Source organism: Babylonia areolata, chromosome 29, assembly GCF_041734735.1.
Source record: "Babylonia areolata isolate BAREFJ2019XMU chromosome 29, ASM4173473v1, whole genome shotgun sequence".
NCBI lineage: Eukaryota > Metazoa > Mollusca > Gastropoda > Neogastropoda > Buccinidae > Babylonia > Babylonia areolata.
Window position 1 is genome coordinate 10,020,698 of NC_134904.1, and position 22,863 is coordinate 10,043,560.

General features: G+C 42.1%; 1 protein-coding gene across 3 annotated transcripts in view; it reads right to left on the reverse strand.

Moving 5' to 3' along the window:
- Window positions 1–204: 204 nt before the first annotated feature.
- LOC143274962 (P2X purinoceptor 4-like) overlaps window positions 205–22,863 on the reverse strand; it is a 45,725-nt gene continuing 23,066 nt past the window's right edge. For 2 of the 3 annotated variants that reach the window (XM_076578976.1, XM_076578977.1), the window contains exons 10-11: window positions 21,361–21,462; window positions 205–8,520 (exon numbers count right to left, since the gene is read on the reverse strand). In XM_076578976.1, coding sequence (XP_076435091.1) covers window positions 8,434–8,520; window positions 21,361–21,462 — 189 coding nt within the window. In that variant the 3' untranslated portion in view covers window positions 205–8,433. Of the gene's footprint in view, window positions 8,521–13,412; window positions 13,502–21,360; window positions 21,463–22,863 lie in introns of all 3 variants that reach the window. The other variant, XM_076578978.1, reaches the window with a different exon arrangement.

A 22,863-nucleotide genomic window follows, 5' to 3' on the forward strand; every position in this document is an offset into this window, starting at 1 on the left:
GACCCCAAACACACACTAACTTAAAACAGTTATTTCACTCCAAACACACTCTAATTTACTCCAAACACACACTAACTTAAAACAGTTATTTCACTCCAAACACACACTAATTTACTCCAAACACACACTAACTTAAAACAGTTATTTCACTCCAAACACACACTAATTCACTCCAAACACACAAATTCACTCCAAAGACAAAAGTCACAAACCAGCTTTATTGGTGCAACATCACTGGGCTCATTATATATTATTTTCTAATCCATATATTATTTGGTTTATCTGAGCAACAAAGAAGCAAAATATCACTGTCATGTTAACCCTTTCACCGCCAGTCAATTTAGAGTACAAAATTTCCTTGTGGTATAAACACAGAAAAGACAGTGGCTATGAACAGCTGGGGATTCCCCCTGCGATGCACAGAAAATATGGCCTATCCTACCACTGAAAATTAAGAGCAGTAGGTTCATGGATAACAGACCAATGAATGGTCACCTTTCAGTGACATGGGTCCTCTACCAGGCCTGTGCATAAATGCGAGCTTGGCAGCGAAAGGGTTAAAAAGAAAGCAAGAGCCTAGATGCTCAACAAACGCACATCTGTGAATACAAAAAAAAAAAAAAAAAAAAATTAAATACAAAAAAGTGAGTGAAATGCTCTGTAACTGTCACTTTGGTGTCATGGAGCAACAATGTATTTCATCACAACACCATCATTTCAATGACCGTTTATTTTTTTTTTTTTAAATAAAGCCAACGCTCAATAATATAAGAGACAGTTCACATTGCTTCCATAGAATTAATTTTCTCACAAAAGGAAAGGGAAAAAAAGTCAGACTTTGTGCACAGGCAATCAACATATACCACATGATTTTTGATTCAATGGAAGGATCTGGGTGGAAAATAATTATGAATATAAAACAATCTTTTTTTTTCTCTTTTTTTTTTTTTTTTTACCCTGTATTAAACTGGAATCATGGTCAATAGCATTGTACACACACACACACACACACACACACACACAAATATACACACAAGGGAATGTACAATCTGAGTGCATTTGAGTGCATCTAGACATTAAAAAATGGGGAGATTTTCCATTTGTGAAATACAAAAACCTGCATAGATTTGCTGGGGGGGTCTGTATTCTGCCACTCCTTCACCAGCCCAAAATCTCCAGTAAATCTTGGTTATGTTTTTTGTTGTTGTTTTTTTGTTTTGTTTTGTTTTGTTTTGTTTTTTAGAAATGAATCCAGAGGAGTGAAAATAAACAGAAGTCATTAAATACAAAAGGTCTGTCAAAAGAAAATGAACAAGCTACAAATATATGTTACCCAAACCTGGATTGATTCATCAAAATCAAGACAAAAGACAAAAGAAACACAAGACCCAGAACACAACTGTGCATCAGAATCACTCAGCTGCCTGTCGATGTTATTTCACTGGATATCAAAGCCCTCCCCTCAATTGCCCAGTCCTTCTCTCCATTTTCCACAGGTTACCCAAAGTGTGTGAATGAACTATGCATGTGTGTACAGACACACACAGGCTTTCAAGAAGAAAAGAAAAACACAAAAACAAAAAATATAGATAACATTAAGCAGGAAAAACAAAAGAAAACTTTAAAATAGTTACTTTGGAGAGAAAAAAAACAAAAAAACACACAGCCAAAGTCATCCTTTCAACAACAACAAAAATGTCTGTCTTGGATGTCATGGCCTTTGGTAAATCAATGGCCTTTGGTAAATCAATGGCCTTTGGTAAATCAATGGCCTTTGGTAAGTCAGCCAATCCATGTCTATGCATGCCACAATGGCCTCTGGTAAGTCAGCCAACACCTGACCCCTGCCCTGACCTTGACCTTCAAGACATCAGCCAACAGGTAGTTAGACTCCACAGGCACTGCCAACTTTCCCATGTCAATCACCTGTAACAATGAACACAGGTCTCACTCCTCTCCTGTTTAATTTGGAAACACGTCAGCGGTACGTTGTTCATGGCTGCTCACGCTGACCATCAGAACCCACCACCACAGACCACACATTCCTCTGCAGACACTGTGGAAGTATCTGCCGATCTCAAGTCAGACTTGTCGGCCATCAGTGTGCTTTCACTCAAAGAGGACTGAACTGATGCAACCTTCACTGTGCCTTTGAGCCACAAATCATCTCCGACATACTGACCATCAGGGGAAGACAGCGCATCTACGCCAACCACCCACACACAGAGGATACTGTTACTAAGCAACTCGACAAGATGAAGGGAGACAATCAATACAAAATTGTCATAAACAAATTCAGCAAGAAAAAGTAAACAATATAATATTGTTATAAATTCAACAAGACAAAAGGAGACAATCAATACAATATTGTTTTGAACAAATTCAACAAGACAAAGGGAGACAACTGATGCTACACAACTTTATGGCCAGCATTGAAACTGTCAGGAAGGACAAAGTTCAATGCAATGTAATAAAAACTAATATTTCACATTTGGAGGTAAAGGCTGAGAAAGTCTCACTATGGACAATTAAGAAGCTAGTACAACTGATATGTTTGCAACCAACAAAATCTAATACATACCATGTTGGTCAATCTTCAGGTATATATCATTCTTTGCTGGTGTGGTAAAATACCACAAACTTTTAACACTGTGTGTGTGTGTGTGTGTGTGTGTGTGTGTGTGTGATAACTGCCATAAGCAGTGTTTCACAGCTATCATACACTTTTATATTTTGATTTGTTAATATATGTTAGTTTTATATATTGGCTATAGCTGTTTCATATTTTGATTTTGTTATTATATATTGTTAGTTTTACATTTTGATTCTGGACACTAAAATATTCGGCAATGGAACTTACGATGATATGACAAATTGATTGAGACATACACAAAATAAAACATCTAAATCACAAACAGAAAAATGAAATCCATTGTTCCATTTTTCAAATTTACAAAATCAAAGTAAATTAAAAAAAGTGTCGAAAACATGAAGTATGACCATGTAAACTGCATTGCAACAAAACAACATTTTTCAGATAGCCAGTGGTTCAAGTGCTCAAACACACAAGTCACACTGCGTAGTTTAACCATGCATGTGGTGACACACAAGGCACATGAACATCATATCACATCACTGCATTCAGCACAAGCTGCACTGAACACATCACATACAATTGACACATGTTACACAAAACACCACATCACACACAACTGACACATGCTACACTGTGTAGTTCATCAATGCTGTGAAAGCAAATCACATCACATATAATGATCACACAGCTGATCTCATCACAATTATCATCAAAACACAGTCTATCCAAAAATGATGACTGAAAACCTTCACATGTCACCAGATTATAACCCAGATTACAAATCAATCTCTAAGTACACTGAATTACAAACAAATTCACTGATTAACCCTTTCAGCCCTTTAAGTTCTTCTGCCTGTGCAATCCTCCCAGCCTGGCATGTTTTGGCCTTGCTGCATCAACGGGAAGGGGTGCTTCACTTCAGGCACAAACTTATAGCAACCGCTCAACCAATAGCTACCAAACTTCACATAATGACTGACATATAATTTTGACACAAGTTGCTGAAGTCTCAAGATGAGGGATGCAATAGTTTACTTGTAACTTTAAATTAAAAAAAACAAACTAATCATTCGATTTTCGGAGCGAAACTTCGTGTGAAAGTGAGGAAGAAAGTTAAGTTGGAGTTACTTCCCTTACATAGCAGTTTAATGCATAATAATGAGCTGATGAACTGGTTTAAATAAACGAGTTCCTTCACCTGCCTGTCAGGTGGGCTCAGGCAGAAAACGGCGATCAGCGGTACACGCCTCTCAGGCAAGCGTACTATTGAATGAGTTAACCTGAGTGCAGTCAATTACAAACAAATTTACTGATTAATCAAAGTACATTTGATCATTTACAGATTAAGTACACTCTAATGCTTAGAATATAAACTGATATATTATCCCAGCAAAGTAAATTCTACAATGCACTAATTATGCCAGATTAATAACGCATCAATCAAGCCAGACTAATCTGACGCCAGAGGCTTCAGCAGCACTATGTTCACTTCCACTCTCCAACGCGACACACCTAATAAAATTTAGTTTCATTTCATTTCGGCATGTTTCTTTTTTAAAATATGTACATCTTTAACTATGTTCTGTAATTTTTACATTTCATACTGGTCTTACAGATGCTTTTGTTTATGTGGGTTGTTCATTCCACCTGTCTCTCTGTGTCTCTCTCTCTGTCTCTGTCTCTCACTGTCTCTGTCTGTCTCTGTGTGCATGAGTTCACACATTCAAGTACAAGAGTGTGCATGAGCATGTATTGTTTGGTGTACACTTTAGTGTTTTTTGGCCGCATTTTCTGTTAGAACTTCACAGAATTCAAAGTGGTTGGTGGTTTATTCAAACAGTAACTTGGTGCAACAGCATTGTGCACAAGAATGTGTGTGTCTGTGGAGGGGGCGGGGAAGGACAGGGGGACTGCAAGATGTGTATGCACCTGCTCTAGCAAGTGTGCTCTGTGTATGTTTTGCATGGTGGAAGATTGGCGGGGAGGAGGGGAGGAAGGAGGGCATATGTGGGTATATCTTTGAGCTTGTATTTTTTTGTGTTATGTTTTTGCAAGGAAATGTTCCTTGTTCTGTATGCAGACATAAGTCTGAAATCTGTTCCAGCACAGGGTCTATGCGGACATAGCACAGTCTGAAATCTGTTCCAGCACAGGGTCTATGCAAACACAGTCTGAAATCTGTTCCAGTACAGGGTCTATGCGGACATAACACAGTCTGAAATCTGTTCCAGTACAGGGTCTATGCGGACATAACACAGTCTGAAATCTGTTCCAGCACAGGGTCTATGCAGACATAACACAGACTGAAATCTGTTCCAGTACAGGGTCTATGAAGACATAACACAGTCTGAAATCTGTTCCAGCAAAGGGTCTATGCGGACATAACATAGTCTGAAATCTGTTCCAGCAAAGGGTCTATGCGGACATAACACAGTCTGAAATCTGTTCCAGAACAGGGTCTATGCGGACATAACACAGTCTGAAATCTGTTCCAGAACAGGGTCTATGTGGACATAACACAGTCTGAAATCTGTCCCAGCAAAGGGTCTATGAAGACATAACACAGTCTGAAATCTGTTCCAGCACAGGGTCTATGTGGACATAACACAGTCTGAAATCTGTTCCAGCACAGGGTCTATGTGGACATAACACAGTCTGAAATATGTTCCAGCAAAGGGTCTATGAAGACATAACACAGTCTGAAATCTGTTCCAGTACAGGGTCTATGCGGACATAACACAGTCTGAAATATGTTCCAGCAAAGGGTCTATGCGGACATAACACAGTCTGAAATCTGTTCCAGTACAGGGTCTATGTGGACATAACACAGTCTGAAATCTGTTCCAGTACAGGGTCTATGTGGACATAACACAGTCTGAAATCTGTTCCAGCACAGGGTCTATGTGGACATAACACAGTCTGAAATCTGTTCCAGCACAGGGTCTATGCGGACATAACACAGTCTGAAATCTGTTCCAGCACAGGGTCTATGTGGACATAACACAGTCTGAAATCTGTTCCAGTACAGGGTCTATGTGGACATAACACAGTCTGAAATCTGTTCCAGCACAGGGTCTATGCGGACATAACACAGTCTGAAATCTGTTCCAGCAAAGGGTCTATGCGGACATTACACATTCTGAAATCTGTTACAGCAAAGGGTCTATGTGGACATAACACAGTCTGAAATCTGTTCCAGCAAAGGGTCTATGCAGACATAACACAGTCTGAAATCTGTTCCAGTACAGGGTCTATGCGGACATAACACAGTCTGAAATCTGTTCCAGCACAGGGTCTATGCGGACATAACACAGTCTGAAATCTGTTCCAGTACAGGGTCTGAGCAGTGAGGGGGAGAGAGTTCAGTTCAGTAGCTCAAGGAGACGTCACTGCGTTCTGACATATCTATTTACGCTACATCACATCTGCTTGGCAGATGCAGATGCCTGACCAGATGTGCAACACAACGCCCTTAGTCAGGCCTCGAGAGAAAACGTCAAAAAATCAGGTAAAACAGGATACATAAAGTAAACAAATATATGGATAAGTAATTAAATTATTGAATAAATAAATCAAAATAATAAATAAAAACTGAAATAAAATAAAATGAGATAAACAAATAGAAAACTACATACAATAAAACCCAAAAAAAGTATTAAACAAAAAAAGAAAGAAAGAAAGAAACGAATGAGGAGTGAGTCGTGCAGCAATGGGACACCACTCTTGAGGGGCAACCTCCAGTTGTTCCCCATCACTGAAAAGACTCTTCACAATGAGAACAAGACAGAAAATGGAAACTATATGAACTGCTTGGATTCACAAGCTATTAGTGAGGGTTTGCAGGCCCGCTTTCGTCGGATTTTCGTTGGAGTACCCTGGCTATTTTCAGCAAGAACCCCATGTGCATGCGCGTCTCCATTTTTTTGTTTTTCCAAACCATCGAAAGGCTAGAATTTCGTCTTGGAAATAGCTGTTCTGACGAAAGGATTTTGAACATTTTCAGTGACTACCTTTGCAATTTCACAAGATATATTTGGTTTTATAATTACACCCATTATTTGCTTTAGTCTTCTATGTCTACTTTCAGCATGTTTTCTTGTCATGTCAGCCATTACATATTCAAACTGATCCATTCATAAATTCTGCCAAAAAGTTGTCCAAAGAAAAGCAGTGTACACCCTGAGAAGCTGGTTACAGTGGTGGGCTGCGCATGTTGTCCTATGACCTACTTTTCACTCTGCGAGTGATGAAAAGTCCACCACAAAAGCTGGCTGCAAACCTTCCCTATTATCTGAACAAACCATTCCTTATGATCCGAACCGGATAAGTACATTTTTCTGTAAAAATAATCTCTTATGAACAGATCTGGATATGTCCATTTTTTGGTGAAAATAATCTCTCTTTTTTTTTATAAACAGAGCCAGTTATGTCCAATTTTCTGTAAAAAAAAAATAATCTCTCTTTCACATGCACACAAAGTCGTGGCAAAAACTGAAGCGTACCATTTAAAAATTGCTCTTCGTTCAGTCGTGTTTGCATCAGTCCATTTCATCACTGTCAGAACTAACTGCAACGCTCCTCTCTCCTCACCAGAGCATGATAATTAGTTCTGCCGTGTCAGCACTCACTGGAGCAGGTCCAATATGCCTGTGTCAGCACTTGCTGGAGCAGGTCCAATATGCCTGTGTCAGCACTTGCTTGAGCAGGTCCAATATGCCTGTGTCACCACTCGCTGGAGCAGGTCCAATATGCCTGTGTCACCACTCGCTGGAGCAGGTCCAATATGCCTGTGTCAGCACTCGCTGGAGCAGGTCCAATATGCCTGTGTCAGCACTTGCTGGAGCAGGTCCAATATGCCTGTGTCACCACTCGCCGGTGCAGGTCCAATGTGCCTGTGTCAGCACTCGCTGGAGCAGGTCCAATGTGCCTGTGTCTAGCCGGAGCAGGTCTAATTTGCCTATTCCCGTTTCGCCTACACTTTGATCATACCTCCACCCTCAATGGCGTCTTCAGAGCTGGACTCTTTGTCCTGTTTCGCTTATCACCTGTTTCTGTTTTGCCTTCTCTCTCTCTCTCTCTCTCTCTCTCTCTCAAACACACACACACACCCACACGAACACACACACACACACACACACATGCACTGCACGTTAGTACATGCACGAATGCACGCATGCACACACACGCACACACACACACAAAGAGCAAATGAGCAATTTAAAGAGAAAAAAATTTTTAAAAAATCTTACTGTCTCAACATCCTGAAATCTCCCATGTAGATTGCACTGAAGCTGACAGTCTCTGCCCTCAGCTTGTTTCCAGCACGGATGTTGTCCTTGATCACAACACGATGCTTCATCAGCTCATGACAGCAGAACATGAAATATTACAGATCAGGTCCCCTTTTTTATTTTTTTTATTTTTTTTTTGCATGTCTTTGACTGACCCATCCATTTTCATTAAAAAAAAATTAGAAATTGAAAAAAATATTGTCCATATCATCCTTAATTTACATACATTCACAAATCAACACAAATCATTGTATAATCCATCAACAAGTGGGCGCATACATACAAAGTGAAAAATGAGCAACGAACACAAAAATCATCCCATTAATCATCACGGATATCCACGTCACTATCACAGGCCCTTTCCCCACACTGCAGACAGGTAGGCAGACTGTCCACAGAAATCAAAACACTAATCTTCGCTTCATTCATTGGTCAATAAGCGGCGGCCCCACACCCCTGCCACCCCCCTCAAAAACAAAAACAAAAAAAACACTCAAAAAGCAGACAACATGGTTTCAGGGTGTGGACGGCAGACAATGACAGACCCTAAGGGTCATCAGATTCTCGCTTCATGGCACTGCGCTGGCGTGTCTGTCCATCTGGGTCTCCTCTCGAGAGGCTCTCATCCAGCACCTTCAAACACGGCAACATGTCACCTCATTACACATGTGTACCTTAACACAACATGTGACCTCATTAGAGTACCTTTTAAACACAGGAACTGTGACCTCATTACGTGTACCTTTTAAACACAAGTGACCTCATTACACATGCACCGTTAACACAGGAATGCCTGACCTCATTACACCGGTACCTTCTCAACTCAGGAACATGTGACCTCAATACATACGCACTCTTCAACAAAGGAACATGTATTTGTATTTGTATTTCTTTTTATCACAACAGATTTCTTCATGTGAAATTCAGGCTGCTCCCCCAGGGAGAGCGTGTCGCTACACTACAGCGCCACCCTTTTTTTTTCTTTTTTTTTCCTGCATGCAGTTTTATTTGTTTTTCATATCAAAGTGCAATTTTATACAGAATTTTGCCAGGAAGAACCCTTTTGTTGCCGTGGGTTCTTTTACATGTGCTAAGTGCATGCTGCACATGGGACCTCGGTTTATCATCTCATCTCACTTCCTAGGCAGATGTGTTACCTCAAGGCCATCACTCCATTACCTCATTACATGTACCTTTTAAACACAGGAACTGTGACCTAATTACGCACATACCTTTTATACACATTAAGTGACCTCATTACACATGCACTGCTAAAACACAGGAACATGTGACCTCATAGCAAATGCACCTTTAAAACACAGGAACATGTGACCTCTTAACACATGCACCTTTAAACACAGGAACGTATGACCTCATTATGCATGCATCTTTAAACACAGGAATGTACGACCTCATTATGCATGCACCTTTAAACACAAGACATGTGACCCCATTATAAATGCACCTTTAAACATTGGAACATGTGAAATATGTTAACCTGATCTGATGAGACTTCTTTGTGTGCTGACACATGTACAGGTCTTTCAATGTGTATTTTACATTCGCACTTTGAGCTGCACCACCAAATGGGCATTTCTACTGAGAGATAATAAAACCTGACTCGACCTCATTAAAAATGCACCATGACACAAACACAAGTGATCTCATTACACCCTTAAACACAGAAACAAGTGACCTCGTTACAAATGCACCCTAAAACACAGAAACATGTATCCTCGTTACAAGTGCACCCATAAACGCAGAAACATGTGACCTCATTACAAATGCACCCTAAAACACAGAAACATGTATCCTCGTTACAACAGCACCCTTAAACGCAGAAACATGTGGCCTCGTTACAAATGCACCCTAAAACACAGAAACATGTACCCTCGTTACAACTGCACCTTTAAGCACAGGAACATGTGACCTCGTTACAACTGCACCTTTAAGCACACGAACATGTGACCTTGTTACAACTGCACCCTTAAACACAGGAACATGTGACCTCGTTACAAATGCACCCTTGACACATCCAAAAGGATCAGTATTTTTTGTTTTTCAGCCCTAATATGGCACTGTGCAGTCACCTGGGCAGCAAGCAACACACACACACACACACACACACACACATACACACGCCCAGCCTTAGATCAGGAACATGTGAGCTCATTGCAAAAGCAATCATAACACAAGAACATGCGTCCTCAAAAAATGCACTCTTGACATGAGAACACACAATGCAAGCACACACGCGCACGCACACACGCTCACATACACGCACATGTGAGCTCACACACACATACACACAAACACAGATGTTTCACTCTATCTTAAAATGCAATATTATCTTACCTGAATGTTTTTTCTCTAAATATAATAACTGATGTGTGTGGTGATCAGGGAAGGGTGGGTCTGTCACTCGTTTTTATCTTTGATATTTGCTGGCAGGCATTTCGAGTGAGCCGAAAGAAAATTTTCTGTTTTGGTTGAAGCAGACAATAAAGTATTTTGAGCTGAAGATAATTAAATTGAACTGAATTGAATTGAACATATGTGACCTAATTACAAGCGGACCCTAAACATGAGAACATGACTTCCATTCAGACACAAAACAGGTGTCTGCCAAAGCAATGCAGGCATCAGGAATTCACCAATTTAATGCCTGTGAACGTTGATCAGATCTACGTATATACCTGGCGTGGTACCCTAGTGGTATTGCGTACGCCTTAGATGTGCGAGAATCTGAGCATACAGGCTTCAGTCCCAAACTTCCCAGCATTTTTTCCCCCTCCACTAGACCTTGAGTGGTGGTCTGGATGCTTATCATTTTGAGGAAATGATAGAGATCCTGTGTGCTGCATGCACCTAGCACACATAAAAGAGCCCACGGCAATATACAAGGCTGTCCTTGGCAGAAATACAGTTTTAAAAAATCCATTTTGACTGGAAAAACAATACACCTGCAGGCAAAAAGAAAAAGGGGATGGGGGTGGGGGGGGGGTCTTAATGTAGCGTCTTGCTCTCCCTGCAGACAGCAGCCTGAATTTCATACAGAGAAATCGGTTGTGACAAAAGAGTTATACAATACAATACATTACAATACATGGTTGCAGAGGTCTTTAATCTACCCTGAAGATGTGCACATGGTTCAACAGCATCACCAGCCACACAGCCATTCAGTTACCAGTTCTCATCAACCTGCTTCTGATTCTTACACCAACGTAAATCACCAATCATACCACCCATCTTCCACAACCAACAATTTCACTCTTAACTATGAATCATTATCAACAGTTTCAACATCACCAACAAAGCAGTGAAGGGGATGTGTGGAAGGTGGGGGTGGGTGGGGGTGGGGGGTGAAGAAAGAGAGGGAGGGAGGGGGGAGCAGCAGGCCAGGCAGGGGAGGTGGGGGAGGGGCGCAGTATATAGTACAGCCAGAGCCAACCAGGAAGTGCTGGTGAACCAGAAAGGGGTGGAGAATACTGCTGCATCAAGCCTTGTCCTTGTGGACTGCTGGTGCAAGGACTGACATCATACTTTAACTCATTGAACCCTGCACCCAAATATTGCTCTGGTGCCGTACAACAGGTTCATGAACCCTGTGCCCCAACACTGCTCCAGCATCAACATTTGTTTCAATAAAACTGTTTCCACGCTCCTGCATATCCATAAACTGCAAGCAAATGGAATTGGCTTCTACAGCATTTCCACCTACTCCTATGCATGTCAATCAGTCGATTTCAGTATATTTTCTTTGCTTTCCCAAACCAATTTGGCCAAACGTCAGAGGCAAACTGTGCAGCACATTGTTGATGAAACATTTATGGACTCTGGTAGCGATTATGACCAAGATATCAACGAATCTGCACCACAATCATCAGATAGTTCACTGAATGATGAGGGTGGTGAAAATGGGTTGAACATTTTTTTTGAGAAATCAAAGCTCAAACTAAGTACTACTTCCATTCCTGCAGATCAGCCTAAAATCCAGCCAGACAGGGGAAGGCTGCTGAGGCTGTTCACCCCAAGGGGTTGAATGGGTTAAACACACTTTTCTTTTTCAAAGGTGCCCTTCACTTTGATAAACATGCATGAAACCATGACGAAGCAGTCATGCCACTGAGGAAGATGCCGACATATGAATAAATTATTCAATTTACATAAATTAACCACTCATCCAGTGTGAACAATTTGTCACCTGTTTACTACAGAAATTTGCCACTGCCTTCTGTTGGTCCATTCTTCCATCAGAAATGAAAGAAAAGTCAGTAAACCAGAATATTGTACCATTTCCAACTGGTGTCTTGCACTTTGTTGTGTTTTGCTTTTGGAGTAAATGACTACAACTGATAAATGAATGAATGTATAAATAAACAAATAAACAATTAATAGATAAATAAATAACACATAAATAAATAAACCCAATACCAAAGATTCTCAACCTGTTGACCAAATTAATGAAGCTATGAAACAAAAAAACAAAACAAAAAAAAAAGTAGGAGTGACTTAATAAAAATCAGTGGTCCAAGACTAGTGAGCAAAACAAACTGCAGGTTTTACATTACACAATAGCCAAAAAAAATTATACAACAGCAAATTATAGAAGGACTTCACTTTATACAAGAGCAAAATACAGACAAGAACTTCAATTCATTCAACAGCAAATTTCAGACATAAGAACTTCACTATGTATGCGAGCAAATTCTAGACATAAGGGTTCCAATTTTTACAGGAACAAATTTTAGACACACATATTCCATTTCTTACAGAAACAAATTCTAGACAGAAGGAATACATTTTTTACAGGAAGAAAGTTTAGACAAAAGGATTCCATTTTTATAGGAAAAATATTTTCAACAGAAGGACTTCCCTATGTACAAGAACAAACTTTAGATAGAAGAAATCCTTTTTTTACAGGAGCAAATATTAAACATAAGGATTCCATTTTTCACAAGAGCAATTTCTAGACAAAAGGACTTCCCTTTGTAACTAGAGCAAACTTCAGACAGAAGGGCCCAGGCCAAAGACAAGACACAACAACTTCTGTCATTTCTATCTCTCCTCAGAAGATGTGTGCCAAACAAGGGAAGCAAATGTAAATGCTGCTGAAGCAAGCAGAGAAGCAAGTCCCGCAGAACCATCAGACCAGATGGATGTGACGATTCTTCTTCTCTGTTCGTGGGCTGCAACTCTTATGTTCACGCGCATGCACACGAGTGGGCTTTTACGTGCATGACCGTTTTTACCCCGCCATGTAGTCAGCCACGCTACGTTTTCGGGGGTGGCGTGACGATGCAATGCCCGCACCATCCTTGTCCCTCTCTTCTCCAGGCGTGACACCAACACCATGCCAAAGTGTCCACACATTCCGACAGCAAGCAGTGAGGGGTGGGCGTGGGAGGGAGAGAGACGAAGATTGACATGTCATGGTCAAGGGAAAAGAAAAGGGTCATTACAACCAATGCCGGGAGTTAAAAGACAAAACAAAATGAAAACAAGCTGATATTGGTGAATCCAACCTGCCGTCTGCCCCACTCCAAGGTGGAGCTCAGTCCTGGATGGAGGAATAATCGGTTTGCGCATTGGCCACCAGGGGGGTGGATGTCACCTGCCAACACCAGTCTCCGTTAATTACATGCACATCTCCTCACTCACATCACCACTTTCTGAGGGCAGGAGAGATGGCCAGTGGGGTTTGGGGGTTGGGGGGATGGCCACTGGAAGTTGGGGGGTCACCTGTGGGGGTTGTCGGGGGCTGGGGGGTGGGGACGGTGGAGGTTGAGGGGGTGGCCAGTGGAAGTGGGGATGGGTGACCAGTGGGGGTTGGAGGTTGTGGAAGGGAGAAGAGGAGTGTAGCAAGCAGTAATAGAGGTAACACAGTGCTTGAGGTCCGTTTATTGATAATCACAGAGAAACAATTGTTGACGATGGGAAACTGAGGACAGGGGAAACAAAAGAGTGGTGTCTGACTGACCACCAGAACAGCAGAGGAGGCAACTGCTGTCCTCACTATCAGGGCTACAACAGGATTATTGTGGAGAGTGCCCTGCCCAACTTAAATCCCTGCTCTCTCGGCCAAGAGGATTTTAGGACAGTCAGTGATGGGATGGTTCCCAAAGGCCAACTATTCCCCAAGGCTGCAGCACTAAGAGCCAGTGCAAGCTTGCCTCCTGTGAGAATTACAGTCCTTTGCAAAAGACTAAGCTGTAAATGAATTCCCACTGCAGTGAAGAAACCAATGATCATACAGCTCTCACTGTGAGAGATGTCAACCTCTGATACAAGCTGCTAAAGAAATGACCATTGCCACAACACACCTCACTCTCTTCTAATGATCACTACAACTTGTGGAGATCTTAAAAAATGGAAATGCCCACAGTATTCATGGTGGAAGGTCCTGTCTTCTGTGCACAGTAAGCAGGCCATTCCAGATCCAAGAGGCCCAGGCAGAGCGTGATAAAGATCCATCAACTTTCTTCCGGCAACTTACTGATGATAACTATTTCTTTGATCAGGAAGACATACCCAGATGTTATGAGATCACTGACATCAAAACTGAATGGATAACTGTTTACTTGGAAAACTGGTCTGTCCTATTCAAAATTAATTACTTCACAGACGTAATCTGACAAAAGGAAAAATACTTTTAGGAAATAAGAAAAAAAAAATCATTAAAAGAGGAATAACAACAGCAGTAAGGGAAGTAGATAGTACATAAAATGATCCGACTGTGGAAAGACAATATATGAAAACAAGGAGGAAAAAACATGGAAAAAGTGACAACATGGAGTGCAGCACATCAATCAGAAACATGAAGATGACAGTTCTGCCATCTGACGACAGTTCAGCAATCTGAGAACAGTACTGCCACAACAGTTCTGCCATCTGACGACAGCTCTGCCATCTGACAACAGTTCTCCCACGACAGTTCTACCATCTGACAACAGTTCTGCCATCTGACGGTAGTTCTGCCATCTGACGACAGTTCTGCCATCTGACGACAGTACTGCCACGACAGTTCTGCCATCTGACGACAGTTCTGCCATCTGACAACAGTTCTGCCACGACAGTTCTGCCATCTGACAACAGTTCTGCCATGACAGTTCTGCCATCTGATGACAGTTCTGCCATCTGACAACAGTTCTGACATCTGACAACAGTTCTGACATCTGATGATAGTTCTGCCATCTGACGATGGTGCTGCCATCTAATTATGGTTCTGCCATCTGACGACAGTTCTGCCATCTGACAACAGTTCTGACATCTGACAACAGTTCTGACATCTGATGATAGTTCTGCCACCTGACGATGGTGCTGCCATCTGAGGATGGTTCTGCTATCTGACGACACTTCTGACATCTGATGACAGTTCTGCCACCTGATGACAGTTCTGCCATCTGATGATAGTTCTGCCATCTGATGACGGTTCTGCCATCTAATGACAGTTCTGACATCTGATGACAGTTCTTCCATCTGAGGATGGTTTTGCCATCTGATGACAGTTCTTCCATCTGATGACAGTTCTTCCATCTGAGGATGGTTTTGCCCATCTGATGACAGTTCTGCCATCTTTCAGTGCTCTTCACCACCACCACACGCTACAGTCACAACAACATTACCAATGACCACTGACTTGTCCCAACCCTTAGCTGATTGCGCACTCTTAGTCACAACAGATTTCTATGTATGGAAGCTAACCTGCTCTCCCTGGGAAGAGCGCAACGCAACAGTTCAGTGCCACCCTTTTTTTTTCTTTTTTTTTTTCCCTGCCTACAAGTGTATTTGTTTTCCTATCAAAGTGGATTTTTCTACAGAATATTGCCAGGGACAACCCTTTTGTTGCCATGGGTTCTTTTACATGTGTTAACTCAACGCTACAGTTTATCATCTCATCCGAATGATTAGCATCTAGACCACCACTAAAGGTCTAGTGGAGGGAGTGAAAATGCAGGCAAGTGTGGGGTTCAAACCTGTGTGCTCAGATTCCCTTGCTTCCTGTGCAGATATGTTACCACAAGCCACATGGAAAATGAATTGTACAACACACACACACACACACACACACACACAAGTTTCATTCTGTCCCAGTCTTTGCAGTTCATATCAGGAGGCTGCCAGATCATCCCCCATCAGAAGAAGACATAACCACACGGCAGAGTTACTTTTCAATCTGCATAGTTACTGTTCTTGACCCAACCACACCGCAGATTACTTTTCCTGACTTAGCCACATTGCAGAGTTACTGTTCTTGACCCAACCACACCGCAGATTACTTTTCCTGACCTAACCACTCTGCATAGTTACTGTTCTTGAACCAACCACACTGCAGAGTTACTGTTCTTGTCCCAACCACACTGCAGAGTTACTGATCTTGTCCCCCACACACACTGCAGAGTTATTACTCTTGACCCAACCAGACTGCAGAATTACTGTTCTTGCTCCAACCACACTGCAGAGTTACTGTTCTTGTCCCAACCACACTGCAGAGTTATTATTCTTGACCCAACCAGACTGCAGAATTACTGTTCTTGCTCCAACCACACTGCAGAGTTACTGTTCTTGCTCCAACCACACTGCAGAGTTACTGTTCTTGTCCCCGCACACTGCAGTATTACTGTTCTTGACCCAACCAGACAGCAGAGTTACTGTTCTTGCTCCAACCACACTGCAGAGTTACTGTTCTTGTCCCCGCACACTGCAGAGTTACTGTTCTTGCTCCAACCAGACAGCAGAGTTACTGTTCTTGACCCAACCACACTGCAGAGTTACTGTTCTTGCTCCAACCAGACAGCAGAGTTACTGTTCTTGACCCAACCAGACAGCAGAGTTACTGTTCTTGCTCCAACCACACTGCAGAGTTACTGTTCTTGACCCAACCAGACTGCAGAATTACTGTTCTTGCTCCAACCACACTGCAGAGTTACTGTTCTTGCTCCAAACCAGACAGCAGAGTTACTGTTCTTGCTCCAACCACACTGCAGAGTTACTGTTCTTGCTCCAACCAGACAGCAGGGTTACTGTTCTTGCTCCAACCACACTGCAGAGTTACTGTTCTTGACCCAACCAGACAGCAGAGTTACTGTTCTTGCTCCAACCAGACAGCAGAGTTACTGTTCTTGACCCAACCAGACTGCAGAATTACTGTTCTTGCTCCAACCACACTGCAGAGTTACTGTTCTTGCTCCAATCAGACAGCAGAGTTACTGTTCTTGCTCCAACCACACTGCAGAGTTACTGTTCTTGACCCAACCAGACTGCAGAGTTACTGTTCTTGCTCCAACCACACTGCAGAGTTACTGTTCTTGCTCCAACCAGACAGCAGAGTTACTGTTCTTGACCCAACCACACTGCAGAGTTACTGTTCTTGCTCCAACCAGACAGCAGAGTTACTGTTCTTGACCCAACCAGACTGCAGAGTTACTGTTCTTGCTCCAACCACACTGCAGAGTTACTGTTCTTGCTCCAACCAGACAGCAGAGTTACTGTTCTTGCTCCAACCAGACAGCAGAGTTGCTGTTCTGGTCACTCAGTACTGTCGCCTGTTCTCAATCAGCATGCAGCACATCACAAGTAAAGACCATTACTGATAGCAGCAGCTGCTTCATCACTGAGTAGGATGGGCAAGCAATCAAAGCAAGACTGAAGACTTACAAACTGAGTTTCATGACAACTCCTGTGAAACTTCTGACACTATAAGAACAGAAGAGAACATGTTATTGTTGTGAAACCTAAGAATGTTGTTATGAAGAAGACAGACAATCGAAAAACAAATGCTCCTTGAACACATTTTACTCCAACTACAAAAAGCCTTGTACCTTGATTCCTTTTCCTGAGTATTCTCAGATCTGAGTATTCTGTTACCAATGCACTGTTCCATTTTGGTTCATTCTCATTTTGTAAAATTTGCTTTCTGTGCTGGACCCTTTAGGGACAGCTCAAACACAAAGTGACCACTTCAGCAGATACACCTGTATCAATGACACATCCTAAGTTTCAGGACAAAAGGTTTTTGTGGTACCGGTCCACAGAATGCTTGTGTGCATACACATACAGGATAGACAGGGCTAAAAACCGTCACTGTGAATCTATTCATGTTACGTCAGAAAACGTTATCGGACCGGCTGGCATGCACTGGCAAAGCATGCACACAACAGCTTTGAAAAGACCCACCACAGCAGCATCGCCCAAAGAGCCCGGACAGTTTTCCTGCATGCGACACCCATGTAGATCAAATCCAGGACTGTAACCTCATGCAAGTCCTCATCAAAGGAGACTGAGAGGTGCACAGACGTCATTATCATGTTCTTGTTCTTGTTGCTTACAGTCCAGCCGACCGCACAGGGCCATATCAGAACTGTCAAACCATACGAATGCTCAACAGCGTCAACACAAAACTATCACATTTACAAAAAAAAAACACTACAACAAACCCACAAAACACAGTTCATGACACAGTGTCCCAACCATTTAGCTCCTTATGGCAAATAAGACTAGGCCATGCTGAGGACGCCAGCCATTCCACTTAATTTATCATCCCAGGATTACAAAAAAATCGTAAAAAAGTATTTAAAAAAAAATTTAAAAATTAAAAAAAACAATACTTCGAAGCCAAACAAAATATACATAAAAAGGCCATATAGGCAAATAACACTGTAGAATGGGCAGCCAGTGCCCATCCCAGTGTTTACATCTCACTACCTAATAGCCAGAGCAAAACAGCACAGATAGTACGTCACAGACTGCGGAAAAGAGAAAAAAGTGGACTGGACTGGGAAGGCAGAAAAAGGAGACAACAGTGAAGATAGAAGAAAGGCAGAAACAAAGAGAGTGACAGAAAAGAGGAAATTTCCAGAAGGTGGGGTTGCTTTTTATACTGAAAGATCCCCAGCATCCCCACAGGGGATGTTATAGATGCATTCACAAATCTGCCCCTTCCTATCTCTGCAGCTGCCTTCACCTCTACACTCCATCTCGCTCACTACAATCGGCTTCGGATCCACTCTGTTGGCCGCCGTTCTTTCTCTGTCTCTGGACCTTGCAATTGGAATGAACTTCCTCTTTCGCTTCGTCAAGTCTCCACACTCAGCTCTTTCAAGTCTGGCCTTAAAACCCACCTCTTCCCAAAATAGCCTCCCTTGCCTGCCCTTCCTTGTCTTTAGTTTCTACAGAGTTATGCATGCGTGTGAATGACTGGTGCGAAAGCGCTTTGATTTGTCTCTGCACAAGATCCAGCGCTATATAAATACCATTATTATTATTATTAGGGGCACGTCATTATCAGACACAAGGGACTACCGAGAGTGGGAAGGCGAACACAACTGGTTCCTTTCCTGACAACAATTGTGGGTGGTCTGATATTACTGAGAGAGAGAGAGAGAGAAAGACTTGTCACAAAGTTTCCTTCAGTGATGATGACTCTGAAAATGCTGACCTCAGCAAAATGAGAGGAGAGAGACCAAAAAAAAAAAAAAAAAAAAAAGGAGAACATAATTTAAGTGTCAAGAAACCTAACAAGGTTGTGACAGTTTTCAGTTTCAGTTTTCAGTAGCTCAAGGAGGTGTCACTGCGTTCGGACAAATCCATATACGCTATATCACATCTGCCAAGCAGATGCCTGACCAGCAGCGTAACCCAACATGCTCAGTCAGGCCTTGAAAAAAAAAAAAGGTGAATAAATAATACATAAAAAAAAAATTTTTTAACCCCCCCAAAAAAACTACTAATACCACTACTAATAATATGTATAAGGCGCAAAAACTGATGAAGTCAACTATAAGCGTACATAAATAAATAAATAATAATTACAATATAAAATGTGACAGAAAAGAGAAACTGAAGTGATGGTATGCAGAAGCTGACAGGTAGTGGATCATTTTTTTCTTCTTTTTTTTTTTAATGTCTGCCATCAAAGTTCTGCTCACTGTTTGATTTTTCCATATTGCACTAATAAAAAAAATTATTAAAACATTTCTTCTAAAAGGCTTGAAACCGTTGTTGTGCATCTTCTGATAAAAAATATAACATGTTTGGGCAAAAAATTGAAGATTTACAGGAAATAATTGTGGTTTTTTTTTGTTTTTGTTGTTTAATGATGCTACCCATGACCTGCCTGGAGTTTTAATCTGACCTTTGTCTGAAGACAGCAAAACACTGTGATAAAAATGATCAATATCAAAAACAACAAGAGTAATATCTATCATCATCTGTAGCTGCCTTAGAAGCAAGTCATCTTTCTCTCTCTCTCTCTCTCTCTCCCCCCCCCCACCCCCACCCCCTCCCTTCCACTCTCTCTCTCTTTCCCTCTGTTGGTGTTTTGATCACCTTGACATCATCTGGACTTACAAAAAAAAAAAAAAAAATTAATTTAAATCATCACCCCCTCAAGCTCTTTTCCATTTTTTTAGATACTAATGTAGCTATTATGCTATAATATAAATAATAATAAATAACATAAATAAATAAAATAAATAAATAATATAAATAAATAATATAAATGTCATTATTTCATGAAGATCCAGAACTAAAAGCCTGCCAGGTGTACACAGGATGCATTGTGACCATTTAAGGACAAAACCCTTTCTTTTACCAGGCACTGTCCTTCCTCCACAAGGCAGTCTGAGCTTCCGCTTCATGCCAGCAACACCTCTTCCAGGTTCTGTGACGGACAGCTTACTTCCTCCTAAAGCTTCATTTACACGGGATGCAACTGACTTGCAACCAATTTGCGACTAACTCTTTGAAACCGGCGGAGACTGGTGGAGACTGGTTGGCCCCCGGTTGTGGCCCGTCGCTGCCGGTCTCAGAAACCAACGGATTTTCCCGATTTTTGGTTGCATGTTTGGTCGCAAGGCTCATTTTGTTTCCACTCCAAGACCGATAATTTTTTGAGGGCCTTGCAACTAAACTGCTAAAAAACGGTCGCCGCCGGTTGCCACAGCTTGCCGCTCGTCTCAGCCGGTTTCCAACAGGAAATTGATGAAGCAAGCGGCACGCGTGTCACGGATTTTTCTGTCTGGCTTGGCAGACGCTCGCAGCGTGGTTTCTCGTGTGTGTTGCAACCGGCGGAGACAGGGGAGGAGCCTAGTTAGTTGCACGTAAGTCGCCGCCGGTTGCATCCTGCGGAGACCGTCCAGTCGCATGTACCAGCCTTGCAACCAAAATTTGAATTTGGTTGCAAGTTAGTTGCATCCCGTGTAAACGTAGTTTAAAGCACTCAGATCTTAACTTCAGCAATTATAGAATACAACTCCAAGAAACGGAACTGTGTCTGTGTATGTACTGTGAGAATGACCAGCACAAAAACATGACATGTGTCTCTGCCCAAGCACCAGCAGTCTGCAGGGAGCTATCAACACCAGACTGCCACGAGGCCACTCAATGGAGGAGGAGCCTCCACGCCAAGACAAAAGAGAAAGTGACAGGAGGTGGGGGGGCGGGGAGGTGGGTGGTGCAAGCAGCGTGACTCACCTCGTAAGCGTCTTCGCCTTTCACGTCCAGGTATTTCTTGTCCCAGTAGTAGGACCTGGCCTTGAGCAGGTACAGCACAAATATGTCACAGATGATGGTCGCCTGAAAGTCAGAGGATACAGCACAAATATGTCACAGATGATGGTCGCCTGAAAGTCAGAGGATACAGCACAAATATATCACAGATGATGGTCACCTGAAAGTCAGAGGATACAGATAAATTTGTCACAGATGATGGTCACCTGAAAGTCAGAGGATACAGATAAATATGTCACAGATGATGGTCACCTGAAAGTCAGAGGATACAGATAAATATGTCATAGATGATGGCCACCTGAAAGTCAGAGGATACAGCACAAATATGTCACAGGTGATGGTCACCTGAAAGTCAGAGGATACAGCACAAATATGTCACAGATGATGGTCGCCTGAAAGTCAGGATACAGCACAAATATGTCACAGATGATGGTCGCCTGGAAGTCAGGATACAGCACAAATATATCACAGATGATGGTCACCTGAAAGTCAGGATACAGCACAAATATATCACAGATGATGGTCACCTGAAAGTCAGAGGATACAGATAAATATGCCACAGATGATGGTTGCCTGAAAGTCAGAGGATACAGACAAATATGCCACAGATGATGGTTGCCTGAAAGTCAGAGGATACAGCACAAATATGTCACAGATGATGGTCGCTGAAAATCAGAGTCAGCAGTGCACACCGTTACATAGTGAGTGAATCAGTTTTCCTTACCGAGGGCAACAGAATAAGAATACAACTCTTTTGTTTTTCCACATCCAACCACTGGGAAATGAAAAATAAAAATAAAAAAGAACATGAAAGAAAAAAACATAATTGTATCAAACCTGCGAGAAAGGGAGAGACAGGGATAATGTGTGAGAGAGAGAGAGGGGGGGGGGAGACAGAGAGAGAGAGAGGGAGAGAGAGAGACACTCAGAGAGGGGGAAGGGGGAGAAAGAGAGAGGGAGGGAGAGACAGAAATCGGAAATCAAAACTTTTTATTTTTATTGAGGGGAAAGGAATAAGCACTTACTGGCCTGTATTCATCCTAACCGCATAAAGAAATTCTGTAAATTAATCTAGGAAATACAGGAAACAAAAACAAACAAAAAAGGGAGGAAAAAATACAGACATACACCTCGCATGGCAACATCAACAACAGAGACAGACAGACAGACAGAGACAAACAGACAGACAGACAGACAGACAGACAGAGAGGCAGAAACAAACAGACAGAGACAAACAGACAGACAGACTACCAGTAACTGAGAGAAAAAGAAATGAAAGAGAAGGGAGGAGAGAGTAGAGAGATAGAGAGAAAGAGAGAGAGAGAGAGATGAGAGAAAGACAGAGTGAAAGAGGAGACATAAGAGAGAAGGGTGAGGAGATGGAGTGGGATGAATGAATGAATGGATTTTTTTTTATTCATATTGGCTATTGCCCTTCAAGAGATGGAGTGGGAGAGGCTGAGAGAC